The sequence below is a fragment of the Centruroides vittatus genome, unplaced genomic scaffold (assembly GCF_030686945.1).
Source record: "Centruroides vittatus isolate TY-2023 unplaced genomic scaffold, ASM3068694v2 contig_1381, whole genome shotgun sequence".
NCBI classification, from domain to species: Eukaryota; Metazoa; Arthropoda; class Arachnida; order Scorpiones; family Buthidae; genus Centruroides; species Centruroides vittatus.
In genome coordinates, this window is record NW_027120867.1 from 856,074 (window position 1) to 872,196 (window position 16,123).

At 29.4% G+C, this 16,123-nt stretch overlaps 1 protein-coding gene across 3 annotated transcripts in view; it reads left to right on the top strand.

Annotated features, from left to right (window-relative positions):
• The window catches only part of LOC136990913 (E3 ubiquitin-protein ligase LRSAM1-like), a 105,404-nt gene that overhangs the window by 79,338 nt on the left and 9,943 nt on the right, over nucleotides 1–16,123 (top strand). For all 3 annotated transcript variants that reach the window (XM_067289381.1, XM_067289379.1, XM_067289380.1), the window contains 6 exons: nucleotides 4,687–4,774; nucleotides 7,478–7,568; nucleotides 8,362–8,436; nucleotides 12,331–12,411; nucleotides 14,011–14,106; nucleotides 14,215–14,313. In XM_067289381.1, the coding sequence (XP_067145482.1) occupies nucleotides 4,687–4,774; nucleotides 7,478–7,568; nucleotides 8,362–8,436; nucleotides 12,331–12,411; nucleotides 14,011–14,106; nucleotides 14,215–14,313 (530 nt within the window). The remainder of the gene's footprint in view (nucleotides 1–4,686; nucleotides 4,775–7,477; nucleotides 7,569–8,361; nucleotides 8,437–12,330; nucleotides 12,412–14,010; nucleotides 14,107–14,214; nucleotides 14,314–16,123) is intronic.

Below are 16,123 nucleotides of genomic sequence, written 5' to 3' on the forward strand. Positions count from 1 at the left end.
TCTCAACTCTCATGAAAGATAGTGGCACAGTTTAAGTTACAAACTCATGAAGCATCTCAAAATTAGTACAAGATGTTTTTGTCTAGTTAAAATACTTAAAGGGAAAACAGTGGAACACTGTCAAAAATTGAGGTCATGCAGAGAAACCTCACCGCTTATTTTTTGATGGTGTTTCTCCCATCTACATTTTGACAGTGTCCAGCCACTTCTCCTTTTAGTGTTTTAACTAAACAAAAATCTTTTTGTATTGATATTGAGATATTCAAGGACTTTGTAATTTAAACTGTACCACTATCTTTCATAGGAGCAGAGATAAGATTTGGTCCCATGTGGAGGGAACCAAAGGTTCATGACAACTACACCATTAAATTGCCCATTACCTATTATCTATACCTTCATACACTAGCTCATAGCAGGAAGCAAGTGCAATGTTTTTGCATACCTGTAAGTGACTGTAAATGGTTTGTGCAAAATAAATTTCTCTAATAATTGCTGAAAAACATTATGATTTTATCAAAATGCTATTAAGTGGAAATTAAAAGCAGTTTAATCTTTTACCAACGAGATATTTTATTTTATGTTATTCAGTAGGTTAATTTCTAAATGCTTGCAGCTATTGAGATGATATTTTGCTTCTCACGTCAGATCTAGATTTTACATTACCTGAAAATACAAAAACATGAAATTGAAATGATGCAGTTTCAACTTCTTATGCTTTTAGTTTCACAAAAACTTGACTGAAAACAAAGATGAATATACATGTATTTTACAAATACATGAGCCGTTCACAGCCCGGCACTTGTGCACTTTAGGGGATACGGCCGTTTGAAAGGTTTTCTTCCATAAAATTAATTGATTCTAGACCAATTTGACTCAAACATTTCCAAAACACGTATAATTTTTTGGAAATAATCCATATAAACTATGCTATAAACATTTCTATTGCTGTTCAGATTTTCAATTATAATAGCAGTAATGAAGCATTTTATAAGTGATATCAGTAAACTGGAAGTCATCTTGTTGATGTCATTGTCAACGTTTAACAAAAATGTAATGGAAGAAGTTACTTGCAAATTAACAAGAATATCAAAGCAACTAAAGCATTAATTAGAAAAGCCTTTCTGTCCTTAAAATTATTATTATTTAAAGTCGTCTACGTGGACGTTATTTATTAATAGGACCTTGTACTTGTGTATAGGCACAGTAATGAGAGCTAATTCAGTAAAAATTTCTTTATTTTATCACCTGTAGTAGCAATATCCGTTATTGCTACTACAGGTGATAAAATAACGGATATTGCTACTACAGATGATAAAATAAAGAAATTTTTACTGAATTAGCTCTCATTACTGTGCCTATACACAAGTACAAGGTCCTATTAATAAATAACGTCCACGTAGACGACTTTAAATAACAACTAAAGCATTCTTTATTTTGAAATGATTAGTTGTTTTAATTGCTTCTAAGTATCAAAAATTATCTGATTTCATTTTTAGGTAATGTGGAGCTTAGCTGAAACAAACTAAACTCAATTACTTAATTTTTCTGTTTCTATTATCAGTTACTGTTTTCAGATAATATGAAATTAGTTCTTTAAATTTGTAACAATGTTGAGTTTGTACTTGTATTATTGATGGTTGGTGATATAATTTTATTTAACATTTCAAAATTTAATTAAATGATTATTCAAGCTCATATTTTTGTAGTAATAATTTTCTCAAAATTTACATTTCCTGTTTGAAAAAATACCTATATTTAAGCCTTATGTTTTCTGATTATGATGTGTTCTTACACATCTCATCAGAAAACATAGTGAATGTTTTTCTGTTCATGGAGATTTTACTCAGGGTGCATAGAAAAGTCCCTTTAACTGGAAAATTCTTGCAAACGGAGAGAGCTACAGCTATGCAAGTGAGGTAACAGTATAGTAAAGCGACTATGCCCGACCTAATGCAAACGACAGCAGCGCCCCTAGTGGTGAAATTTGGAAGATAGGCAGTACAAATCGAAAACGAAAACAGATAGAGCAAACTTCCCAATTAGAAAGTTTTAGAGCATCAATTAATTAGTACGAAACGACACGTGATTCACACGGATAAGATAAATTGTCGCCTGTATACCCAAAAATGTCCGAAGGCAATGCACGCCATTTTGTGTAAAAGTTTGAAAGGGATAGCCATAGGTACGAAGAAATATGCTCAATTTATTGCATAAAATACGTATTAATGTCAATACAGTTTGATAACATTACACAAAAAACAATGGAAAGGCAAACTGTCACACAGTGATAAGAAGTTAATGTCAAGTATGTTTGAAAACTTGTTATCATTGTGTGACAGTTTGCCTTTCCATTGTTTTTTGTGTAATGTTATCAAACTGTATTGACATTAATACGTATTTTATGCAATAAATTGAGCATATTTCTTCGTACCTATGGCTATCCCTTTCAAACTTTTACACAAAATGGCGTGCATTGCCTTCGGACATTTTTGGGTATACAGGCGACAATTTATCTTATCCGTGTGAATCACGTGTTGTTTCGTACTAATTAATTGATGCTCTAAAACTTTCTAATTGGGAAGTTTGCTCTATCTGTTTTCGTTTTCGATTTGTACTGCCTATCTTCCAAATTTCGCCACTAGGGATGCTGCACAGCTGTCGTTTGCATTAGGTTGGGCATAGTCGCTTTACTATACTGTTACCTCACTTGCATAGCTGTAGCTCTCTCCGTTTGCAAGAATTTTCCGGTTAAAGGGGCTTTCCTATGCACCCTGTATATGTTACAAACTCATATTTCAGGACTTTATTTTGCAAAATATTCATGATCAGATTTGAAAATATGTGTAAGTTAATAAATAGATTATTATTTTTTATAAGTAGTATGCATGGATTTTTTTGATAAATAAAGCAAAATAAATGTTACTTGCCTTAAAATAGAAATATTTTTCCCTAGAAAACTCTTTTAGTACTAGATGAAAGTATTATAATTGAGCACTAAGATAAACTGTTTTTGTCTGAATTTCAATTAGAAACATGTGTTAAGAAAAAAATATTTAAATTATTACTTCTTCAAGTACCATTTTTGTTCTGAAGGTTGGCAGTCATCATAGCTATCTTCTTTTTTGACATTGCTGCTCTGAAAAGTTGGCTGGAACTACAGTTATACCATTGTCTCAAGTTGCTCAGCCATGATAGTCTCTTTTCTCTACTTCTTTTACTTTTTATTTTTCCTTGAATTATTACTTGTAGCAGATTTTACTTCTCAAAAATGCCTGGGAAAAGCATAAGAGTAAAATTGGTCAGGTAAATTCTAGATCTAAAAGAATAAGAATAACTGAGACTCTGAAGGCCATGACATCTGACTTGAGCAATATCAAATAAGAATGGTTTATCAAAGGCAGCAGAAACAGCATCACATATCAAGCTTGAGTATAAACTACCTAATTTATTGAAATATTAGCAACTCTTCTAGACTTTCTTGAAATCTCTACTCTTCTCAATTCTTCAATCTCAATTTTCTCATAAAAAGTATTCTGTCATGCTTGATGGGGAAATTTTTAGTTTTTAAATATTATTATTAACTTTATGTAATACAAGGGTGTTGCAAAAAGTGAGTTTGTTACCATTTTCAAATCAGTAACAATTTATTTTCAGAAACATATTGTATATTTCAATAAACTGTCATCATTATATTACTTCTCAATGTAATCGCCATGGCAATTTAAGCATTTATCCCAGTGCTTCACCTGTTTCTGGAAACCTGTAAAAAATTCAGGCTCATATCCCTTGAGGAAGCTTTTCATGTGTGTTTGTTCCTCAAAATGTTTCAGCTTACAAAACAAGTGAAAATCACTGGGTGCAATGGACTGTAAGGGCATCCCCCTTATAGTCCAGATGACTCAATTATTTTCAGTGGTGTTTTTGCAGAAATTCCTGTGGTTGTTGACCATGTGAGGGTGAGCATTATCGTCCAAGAGAAACACACCATTGTTTAACAAACCTGGCCTCTTCTCTGTATTACTTTCTTTAGCTTTGATAATGTTAGACAATGATGTTAGGCATTGACTACTTTATCGTATGTGCATGCGAAAATCTTCCTCAAGGGACTTTGGTCTAAATTTTTTGCAGAAGGTTTCCAGAAACTGGTGCAGTACCAGGATAAGTATTGAATTACAAAGGTGGTGATAATGTTGAAAAATAATATAACGACAGTTTTTTGCAGTATATATTGTTTCTGAAAATAAATTTTTGTTGGTTTGAAAGATGCAACAAACTTATTTTTTTTAATCACCCTTGTAAAACTACAAAAATACAATTATGGATGATATAAAAGAAAAAGAATTAAAATGAACTTTCAATTAATAATTTTATGATCTAGTAGCCAAAAATCATCAAAAAATTTTTCCTTTGAAATATCAGAATTTGTTAAATATTGTTTAACTTTAATTTTTAATTGTTACAGTAAATTGTGTAAAAAAATATTCATGATTTCTTATAAAAACTATTTTTGCATGCAACTGCATAACTCTTAACATGATACAAAGTCTTATCTCTACCATTTAAATGAGAATTGCTGTTAAATCTAATTTACAGAAATTTTCTTCAAACATCATTCAATAATCAAATTGTTATTTTTATTAATTTTTGTAATTGCTATTTAATTAATATGTTTAATAAATATTTTAGATGCAATGAAAGATATGTTAGAAGCTGAAGAAAAGCAAAGACAGTATGAAGCTAACCGCTTAGAAATTAAAAAGCAGTTACATAAAGGGTATTTATACAATCCTATTGCTTTTTATATTTATTGGCAGTGTAAATTTGATGGGAACAAGTTCTTTATTTTTAATTTTAAAAATGTGTTTTGGTAATCCATGTCAGTGTAATATATAGCTGTTGATCGATCAATTTATTCAATCTTAAGTATCAGTTGCATTTTTGGTTGCATGATTGCCACAGGATCTACAGTGCAACCAGTGTGTAAAAGGATATGGATGGTGCATGCATTGTACATCATCCATCCTTTTGCTCTTACTCATTTTATTCATAAATTATGGGATCAAGTTTAAGTACGAGTGCATGAGGAAATTGTCCATAACATTAATAATTAGAAAAATAAAATGCTGCTACTTTACTACCCTATTTTCATATCACTTGTCTTTTTCATCCATGTACAGTAACATCTGAAGCTTATTTGCTTGAGAGGACATAGTATGTAAAATATGTGAAAATAATTGGGAAGAAATAAAAGTCTTATTTAATGACATAAAAGAGTTAAATCTACAGAGGCTTGTTTTCACAATTTTTAATTTATTTTTTTATAAGCTTTAAAAGCGAGGAGTAATAATAGTAATAATAATGCTAATGATATGGTAAAGTAATAAAATAATAATGTTATAGATAATAAAAACTAAACTAAAGCTCTGAAAATTTGAACGTATATCATCTTGCTCCAGTGCATAGTGTTTTATCTGATACTCTGCTATTGCCACTCATAGATGGGAAACTTTTAAAGACTTAAAAGCTAAACACTAAATTTTCAGATGCTTGTTTTTGGAAATGCTTGGGAAACGGGTTCTATTATTTGGACAAGGAGCTGTTTGTGTTTAAGGCTATGTGCTTACTGAGATTCATTTGAATCGGAGACTCGAACGTCTGGCCCTCTCCTTGTTAGCAATAAGAATCATATTTTAATGAAAAATTCCAAATAACACATTTGATCACTATGTTTAAACAGTATTTCACAGGTTCTGTCATGTGAAAATTTTTGTTTTAGTGTACTGAAAAAAGACCAAAATGAACAAAGTCATTCCAAAAAATTTTCCAAACTTTCTGTCGGTTGATAAGAGATCCAATCTGGAAATGCCATGCCGCATTACATAAAACTGCCTTTGGTTCTGAACGTCACTTCTTACTTTTCTGCCCAAACTCACTATATCATGAAATTGCTAGGTGTGGGGTGAATGAGACTCCCATTGCATGGAAGCTAGACATTCTGCTGTTTTTCCTGAAGTGTGATTTGTGATTCAATTTCACACTGAATATCGAAACAAGTGGACTTGGGTTTTTATCACTACTTGCTATTACCAGTATTATATTTTTATCGCAACTTTAATAAAAATATTGCCAAGTGATGATTTTCACACTATGCATCGTGACCCCTGATAAAACTTATTATTTAGTAAATGTATTTTAGTATAAATTCAGGATTCCTACACACCTGGAAAATCAGGAATTTTCATTAGTGTTTAGAAAAAGTTATGGAATGTCAATTTGCTAAAAATTGTCAGAAAGTCAGGGAATATGCTTCCTTGGCTGTCTTGTTGATTTTTTGCTGACAATATGCTTAATAAGTATAGTTGTCTACAGGCAGCAAGAAGTAATGTGATGCAATACAACTTATGAAAAGGGATGCGAAATATTTTCAGGATTCAAAATTTCTCCCAAGCTTACACAAAATGATAAATAGTTTAAATGGTATTAAAAAACATTAGAATTTCTACCCCAGAGTAATGTAAAATGCACGTACAGTACCTATAAGCCTTTTAGATGCACACTGGTAAAAGGCTTATAGGTACGTGCATTTTAAATGGTATTATTTATCATATTTCATTTTAATAATTTTGATTGTGTAACAAAACAATTTCTGTTTTTTTTTTCCAGTTTATTAATATTTTATAAAGTTCAGGAAATTCATTAAGATATAAATTTAATAAATATATACTTTTGTACATGTATTATACAGGATTTGTTAATGAATAATAAAAAATAATTGATGTTTTTTTCTTTTCAAAGCCATGTAGATTTATGGTTGGGGATTAATAACAGAATTTTAATAATTCTGTAATTATAAAAAACATATAACTGTTAATTACAAAAAATAACTAATTAAAATATTGGAGAAGCAAAACATATATGCATAGTAAGTCGAATGCTGATTTATTTTGTCAATGTGCCATACTGTAAGGGACACGAGGGTCAGGGAAAGTCATGGAAATTAAAAGAAAAATTTGAATAGGAACCCTATAAATTGTTTAATTTCATAAAAATCAGCTTGCTTTTTAGATTATGAAATAACATTAATTTTTATGTAATTGTATATAAAGGTTATTGAAAGGAATTGAAAAATTTATGTAATATCTGTTGTTTTAGATACTGATTCAAATTTTATAATTTTCTCTACGTTGAAGTACAGATAGCTTTAACAACTCATTATAATACATTTTATAAAAATTAAAAGATTTGAAGAAATTAATTTGTCGTCTTTTTGCCATGTTCAATTATCGGAAACAATAACAGTCTTTCTTCATAGAGATGACCTTTTATTGTAGGTTATGTCTTTGCAGAATTATGAGAAATAGTTAAAAAATCATTCATTGATGTTAACCCAATTAAAAATATATATATATATATTATATATATATATATATATATATATTAAATTTAATTAAAATTTATTTTATATTTTTTATTTTAGCTCCATGAATGATGATGATGAAAGAATACATAGTATATTATCTGGTAGAGAACAGGATCAAATGGCAATGATAAATGAATTATTAGAAGAGGTAATTACGTATACAGTATTCTTTTTCACTAACTTTATAAAAGAAAAGAACAATAAAAATGCTTTAATAGAATAAAAAAGAATCCAAACAGTTTTGTGTTTACCATTTATCTTCAGAAATATAAGTCTAGAATGTTTACAAAAAAAAAGAAAGAAAATTATAATGTTCTAAATGAAAAGTACTTTTTAATTTAAAAATAAAAGTAGTTTAAAATTTTTTCACAACCATGAAAATATTGTCACAATGATTATCTAATGGAGATAAGTTGTAAGATTAGACAAATTGTTTAATTCTTAAAATTAATATTTAGAGAAAACGAGATTTTTGGTGTTAATTAAGAGTTTTTTTTAATAACACGAATGTATTTGTCATTTACAAAATGTCTCCATTAGGTAGCAAAAATGTAATGTTCTGTTTTTAAATCCTTCCTTCTAATACTCATTCTTCCTTTAAATCCTTCTTATGTTTTCTTAATCTAGTAATGAGGGTATGACAAGTGCTACCTAGGTAAAAACATAATTACCCAGGATGAAAAATGTTAAATCCAATAAAAAGTTTGACTCCTTTAATCTGTTTAGCATTAGAATATTTTTACTTTATGGACTAATATCTTAAAATACTCATTTTCCAAAAAAACATTGAATAAATGTAACATTATAAATACATATTGTATATAAACAATCAAATAAAATAATTGGTTAAAAATAAATTAAACTAAAAATTACAACTTTCTTAAAACATTTATTACATTTAAAAAAATTTTTTCTAATGTATCGTGAATTGTTTTTTGAAGGAACAATATCAAAAACAAGCATTTGAAGCTCTACAATTGCAGAGAGATTTGAAACATATTGAACTGACTCATCATGTAAGTGTAAAATTTAAATCTATTTAATCAAAATTAAATCAATCAAATTAGAATTATCAAAAAAAGAAGAAACTACATTGGAATATAAAACAGCTTTCTTTCTGTGTTATGACTGTTTAAAAGGTAATACACAATCCATATTAATAATTAAGAACTAGCTTTCATAATCTTTCTTGTTGTCACTGCGTAACTGAAGATTTTAACTTTAAAATACATGATGTACTCTTCTAATAATCTTATCACAATAGCATATTGTAAATAATTTTTCAAAGTTAAAAGCTATATATATATACACAGTTAGATTTTTATTTTCTTTCTATAGAATATTGAAAATGTTTCTGTTTAATGAAGTTTAATGTCTTTATAATGAACTTTTGAAAGCCAGATAAAATAAAAAAAATTACTTTTTATATTGATAAAAGTTAAAACTGGTAAAAAATTTGATTCATTTCTGCAAACAGCAGGAAAAAATTCTGGATGGAAATTTTTAGTATTAATAAAGTTAAAATTATTGTTTAAATTAACATAAATGTTGATTAAAAAACTTGTGAAAATTGCTAATTGATAAATTTTCTGTATTTCCTGGAGGCAATTCATTATATCAAAGTTTGATTGTGTACAGTACATACATACACAATACATATATCACAAACATGCAAATTTAGACAAGTATAGTGTATAAACTCCTGTGATCAAAAAGAATTGGAAATGGTTTCATAAAATGCAAGATTTGAACTTATTCATTAACATTTATTTCATTTCCTTTAAAGTAGTTTCCTCCCACTGTAATGCACGTATGCCAAAGGTTTTTTTCAATTCTCGAAACGTGCTTTAAAGTCATTTTCATGAAACCCCTTCTGGGCTTGCTGCAAATTTTGTTTTATGGAAATTTTAGTTGAGGAAACATGAAAAAGTCACAAGATGTCATATCAGGAGAATACAGAGTTTATGAAACTCTACTTGTTGAATTTGTGGCCAAAAGCTCGTGAATAACAAGAGCATTGTGAACAGTTGCATTATTGTGGTGCAAAATCCATGAGTTTTCTTACTACAAATCGGATCGTTTCTTACAAATTGCTTTACGTAAATGCTCAAATAATATTTTTTGTTGACAGTTTTAGCTAGTTGGAGGGAATTTGTGATGTGCAACACCACAACAGTTGAAGAAAGTGTTCGATATGACCTTGATATTTTACTAACTTTGATGTTGTCTTTTTGGTCTCACTTTACTTTTCGGGCACCATTCACTTGATAATTGAGCTATTTTGGTGTCAAAAGCATAGATCCATGTTTCATCACCTGTAATGATGTGTTTTTAAGAAAAATTCACCTTGAAAAAGCATTTCCTTGGACACTTGAATATGTTGTTTATGGAAAAAATTTTTATATTTTCAGGTTGATTTGAGAAGCAACATGCCACAAACCCAAATGATCTTTTAAAATTGATTGATAAGATCCAAATAATACTGGAACATGTTCATAAAATGTCCCTAATTGTTAAACAATAATCAAAGATCACCAGATCTCTGACTTGAGTTAATGCATTGTTTATCAGTTGAAGTGGATGGTCTACCATAGCACGATTCATCTTCAATGTATTCTCTGACTTCCTCAAACATTTTGTACCATTCAAAATCTCCGTTTTTTGATAGACTGTCATCACCAAAGGCTTTATGCAACATTTCTAATGCTTTTGTAGCAGAAATTCTGTTGCAAAAAAATTTAATGCATGTTCTTTGCTCAATTACACGCAACATTTTGAAAAATTGCTGGCACAAAAATTATTTGCATACAAAACAGGCACTTATCTGCAAATGAAAACATGATGACATATGGATTGCTGCTAGAAAGTCATACCAAATGATGACAGTGTCTTTTTGCACACATGCAGTTTAAATGAACCATTCCTGATACTTTTTGATCACAGTAGTATGTGTATATGTTACAGTAAAAACTCGTTTTTAGTTAAAACTAGTTTTTACTGGATGTCATTGTTAAAACCCGTTTTGTCTAGTTAAAACTAGAATTTACTGCTGTACATGTTTTGATTTTAGATAAAACTAATTTTAACTTTTAACATTAGTTAAAACTAATTTTAGCTACATAAATATGTTTGGGGAAAATAAATAAAGTGATGATTGAGATTAAAACATTTGTATTATTTAATACGATATTTATTGAAAATATTGGTCACACATCTGTGTTATTAACATTAATTAACCCTTTGTCCCCGAAGGCACCGATCGATTGGTACCCTGGCTTTTTAAGCAAAACTTCGAGGGTACCGATTCATCGTTACTTTGGTAAATATCGATTTTTGTAAAATTTATTTACAACAGATATAATCTCGTTCGATACGAAGTGAATAAAGTATAATAATTCATTATATTAGTTGATAGCAGTATAAAATTTTGATTTCAAACAAATGTTTGATATAATGTGCGATAATTTCACAACGAATAAATGTACATGCATAAGTGTTATATCGAATTGTACAAAACAATATTCTACGTCTTTCTGGCTCGGTGCCAGCAAACAACTATGTAACTAGACAATGTTAATTTTCACAAAATGTTACAAATTATCAAGTTTATGTGTCAGTTCTGATATATATATTATTTTTTTCTTATAAATTTTTCTAATAAAATGTATTGAAAAATATCATATTTAAAACTAAAGATATTAATAAATGTAAGTGATTTTTTTCATATAGAAATAATGATAATTTGATTTTTGGTGAACTTTTAAAATAATATTGCCCGACTGACCTATATTGCCTTAGGAGGGATCGCAAAATAAACGTAAACAAGATGTCGGGGAAAAGGGTTAAAGCGATACGAAATTCATCATACACTATAGGAACGTGTTAGCCGAATGACCTTGGTCGAAACAGTTTTTACTAAGCCATTTTGTTAAAACCCATTTTGTCTAGTTAAAACTAGTTTTAACTCAAATTCATTTTTTGACTAGCAGTAAATTCTAGTTATAACAATGACATCCAGTAAAAACTAGTTTCAACTAGTTAAAACGCGTTTTTACTGTAACATATACACATACACTTTTCTATTTTCAAGTATACCTTCAAACACATTATTAAATATCGTCTAAAGAAATTTATTCATTCTTAATATCTTTTTCAGAATGAGATCTCATAATACTTAACTGCTTTTTTTCTACACAAAGAGTATAAAACGATCAGTGATGCTAATACTCATTAAATATCAATCTTTTATTTCTTACTTAAGTTTAAGCAATTTTATTTGATCTTATAAGAAATTCAATGTCTAAAATTTATATTATTCTAAAATTTGATACAAGAAAAAATACCCATTTTTTAAATGTTTGAATAGGAAATACTTACGTTTAATCTAAGAAATTCAAACTTTTACCTGTAGATGATGTCTATGAAGTATTGTATACAACAGTTGACATTTTAAAATAAAATATTGTTATTTTAGTATTTTATGTTACTTTTCTCAATGAATCATAGTAGTACTTATGTCCAGGACAAAAGAATTCGGTAGTACTATAAAAAAAACTATTAAAATTTTGTATAAGCATAGCTGTGATATCCTGCTAGTACAGATCTAAACTGCTATAAGCAATGCAGTTATTGAAAATACAAATATGAATGATAAAGATTCAAATAAATAGATAATGTAAAATTTAAATTAAAAATATTTTTATAATTTCAGTACATTCATATTTTCATAATAAAGATTTTAAAGTGTTTTAATGCTGTGTTATATTTTATCAAAATTATAATAAAAAACTTTATTTTTTAAAATTCTTAAAAATAACATAAGAATATTATTATTTATTGTATTTAAAATATACAATATTATATCTAAATAAATAAATTTTTAATTTATAATAATATTTTTTTAAATTCAGATAAAACAAATCCAGAAAGAATTAACTAAGCTCACGACAGCAGAACTGAAAAAGAAAGATCTTAAGATAAATTTTGAATTGGTAAATATTAAAATTTATGTATTTGCTTGTTTAAGGAGCTGTTTGTTAAAATATTCATGCTATGTAATTGAATTTTTTGTTGTTATAGTTTTATTAATACTTATAATATTTGATATTTTATATTGTTTTGTCTACATAAGTGGGAGGTTTGCAAATGAGGAATAAGGGATGGTATCCGGGTGATGGTGAACATGTTGAGGCAAAGCACCTTTTACAAATAAAACCCATTTATTTGGAAATAAACTGATAATTTACAAAGTCTTTTAATGAGATGCTCCTTCTCATATGATGATATTAAGGGAGAGTTCAAAGATGTTATATTGTTGATAGTGGACCCTTGACGAGTTGTTGGCAGCTCTGGGACAATGTCGTTGATAAGTCTAGAAGTAGATGGCAATGATTGGTCGAAGGATGGATTATGATAAAAGTGGCAGAGCAAAGATAGAGATGATGGAATTTTGGTGACAACAATGTCACTAGCATGAAGAAACAGGAATGCACAGAGTGACCATATGAAATTGGAAGAAAATCTGCCTTGTCAGATAAAGTTAAAACTGAACATGGGAAAATGTAAATCCTTGATATCGGGAAAGTCAAGTACACCTTCTCCTTGAAATTTGGGGTTTTAAGGATTTTATCCCTGTATTCCATGTTTTGACTGGTCCCAATTCTCTTTTTGCAAGAAGTTCTGCTTCATTCACCTTTTAGCCCAGACTTGGCACCAGCTGACTATCACTTATTTCACACCCTGTAGAATCCTATTGCCAATATAGTTTACTGACAATGCCCTGAAATGAGATTTTCTTCAAAGAAAATCCTAAGTGCCATTCTTACAAATCATGGACCCTTGTTTGATAAGTGGAAATAAAGTGTTACCTAAGGTAGACAAGTCTCTAACTTGATCCTGAGGGCTCCTGTGTTAGGGCTATATCAATGTTGTCAGTCATTACATGATGGCTCAGTACTGCAGAAGCCACCCTGCAGTGTTGGAGATTGATTTGGATAAATCTTAACATAATGATTTATCCTTTGGGAGCTTCCTTTGAGTCAGCAGCAGGCCTACTAGTAGGCTCAGAAACAGCCAGCTTCCTGTTAGAAAACTGCCAATAGACACCTCACATACATTTTTAGATTCAAAAACCATATGTGGGTCTGTAACGTAGGGGAAAAATATGGTCAATGTCTACAGAGCTCCAATGCAGACATAAGGCAGAGTGAGATCATCTGGTGCCTCATCGAAATTGTTTGTGGGACCCATTATACTGTCTATACCTTTATACCTTTCATTATACCTACCATTATACCTTTTAGCTCTAGGCATGATGCCTCCCACTTGGCATTGATGAGTGTCCCTCTCGTGTTGGATCGGCCACAGCACTCAGATGAGAAAATCCCACCAAGATACACGGCACAAATAATCAATCCTTCGCCACAACAAGGTGGAGACATGATGGGAGATTACCAGATTACAAATTATTTTAAATATTTAAATTTAAACAATATTTTAAGTAATTAAAAATTAAAAATTATTTATAACAATTTTGTGAAAATTTATAGTGAAATAATTTGTAACAATTGTTAAAAAATTTTTATGATTAGAATGTCTTGGCTGAAAGAAGATCTAAATTAGCTGAACTTTTATCATGTTTAATGGAACAAAGGGAAATGAGAGAAGCTGAACTAAAAGATCGTATAGTAAGAAATATTAAAATAAATTTATGGAAATAAAAATTTAATTTATAGTGCAAACCTGATTTTAGCTTTTATAAAATTTATAAACACAATATTTTGTTTTCACTTTAGCACCAAATGGATTTACAAAGAGAACAAGAAATGAATGATTTTTGGTTGATCCAGTATCAAAAATTAATGGATCGTAAACCACAACATATTGAGGAATTGGTAAATTTTGTTTTTCTTTATCTCTGTGTTAATATTATATTTATAATACTTCATTTAAAATTTATTTTTTAAAATATTATAATTAATGTATAGTTGTTATTTAAGTAAGTTTTTATAAGGAGAAAATGATTGTTATATTAGAATTATTTATACATGGCATAGTAAAGTGTTGTATACCCTATAAATAATGTAAAAATTTAAAAAAAAATAATCAACATTATTGATAATTTGCTAAAAGGTTTTAATTAGGGTAGGAGTCTTCAACCTATGCATCTCTGATTCTGAAGCACATTATCCAGTTGCATAGCTCATTTTCACAAACATGTTTCATCATCAGCCTCCAAACTAGTTCAAAGCATATAAACTTTTAAAAAATTAATATCACTATAATAATAGACCTTGCTACAAATGATTTCATAAAAATCTATTTAAAGGAGGAAGTTTTTTAAAATTTTTACATGTGTTTGGTGGAAGGGAACTTTTTAAAAGTCTTGAGCTCACCGGTGACCAAACCTGAACACTGGGAGTTCGGTCGTGGGTTTGTGCCTCGCCAGGACAGGCTGGCCACGTGGAGTTTTCTGGGTTTTCTCCACGTCTGTAATGCTTGAATAGGGGCCAGTTACTCCTAAAAAGTCCTCCCGAAAAGCATCTCTCCATATAGATCGTCCAAGTGTTGCATTGCCATAAATTAATAAACAAACAAACATTAAAAGTCTTGAAGAAGTTTGCATGGAGAATATTTTTCTTCTGTGCACTTTCATACTTTTTTGGAAATGAAATTTATTATCAAAATATTGAGCATCACCTCCAACAAATATCTAAAGGAGATTTTAATATTGGGTGCTGCAAAATTTATCCCCAATTTTGATGAAATTCTTTTGAAAAAGTAGTTATCTCATGTTGATTTATGTCCATTGTTATTCGGAAATAAAGAAATCTTAATCTTTGACTATATCTTTCACACTTTGTCACCAGAGTTGTTTATTACAGCTTGTGTGACTCTCCCGAGAAAAGGCTGGAGAGCCCTGAATTACAGTATCACTTTTCTCTTGGAATGTGTTTTCATTAGCATTTTAATATGTAAATGTCAAAGTATTCACCTGAATTTAAAATAATTTTCTGCTGATTAAGAGACTAGTCACTGTTACAACAGATAAAAAATGCAGGGTGATCGTAATTAAAGCATAAGTGATTAGAGTGCTGTAGAAAGAACTATTGAGCAAATCTCAATTAAATTTGATATATTGTCCTGAATAGGTAATTTCATTTTTCAGGAAAAAATTTTACTTTAAAATTTAATCACTAGGGCAAAATTTGACCTTGCTGTTCTCTTACTGAGCTTATTACGTACATTTTCTAACAAATTTCAGGAGTTAAGAAATAAAATTCAATAATTTTATTTCAATTACAGATGTAATTACGAATGTGGAATTTACAATTACATCAAAGATATGGCTCTATGTTCTCTCCATCTTCATGCTATAAAAAATGAATTCCTGCAAATCACATTCAGTGATGAAAAGTAACCGATCTGCGTCGAATTGTTACACATGTGAAATTCTGTTTTTTGAAACAGTTGGGTTAAGAATATTGCCATGATAAATTACTCTTTAGGTAGCCACATAACCAAAAGTTAAATTTGAAATCATCTTCCTAAGATTTTCAATAATCAGAGGACCTCTTCATAAATCATTGAAGTGAAAGTGATGAAGCTGCCACTGCTGTTGCATTGATAGAAGAGTTTAACAAGTGCACTCAAACCTGTTTTCGTGCGGTCTTTTTTTGTGCGATTTGTTTTGTGCAATTTTTT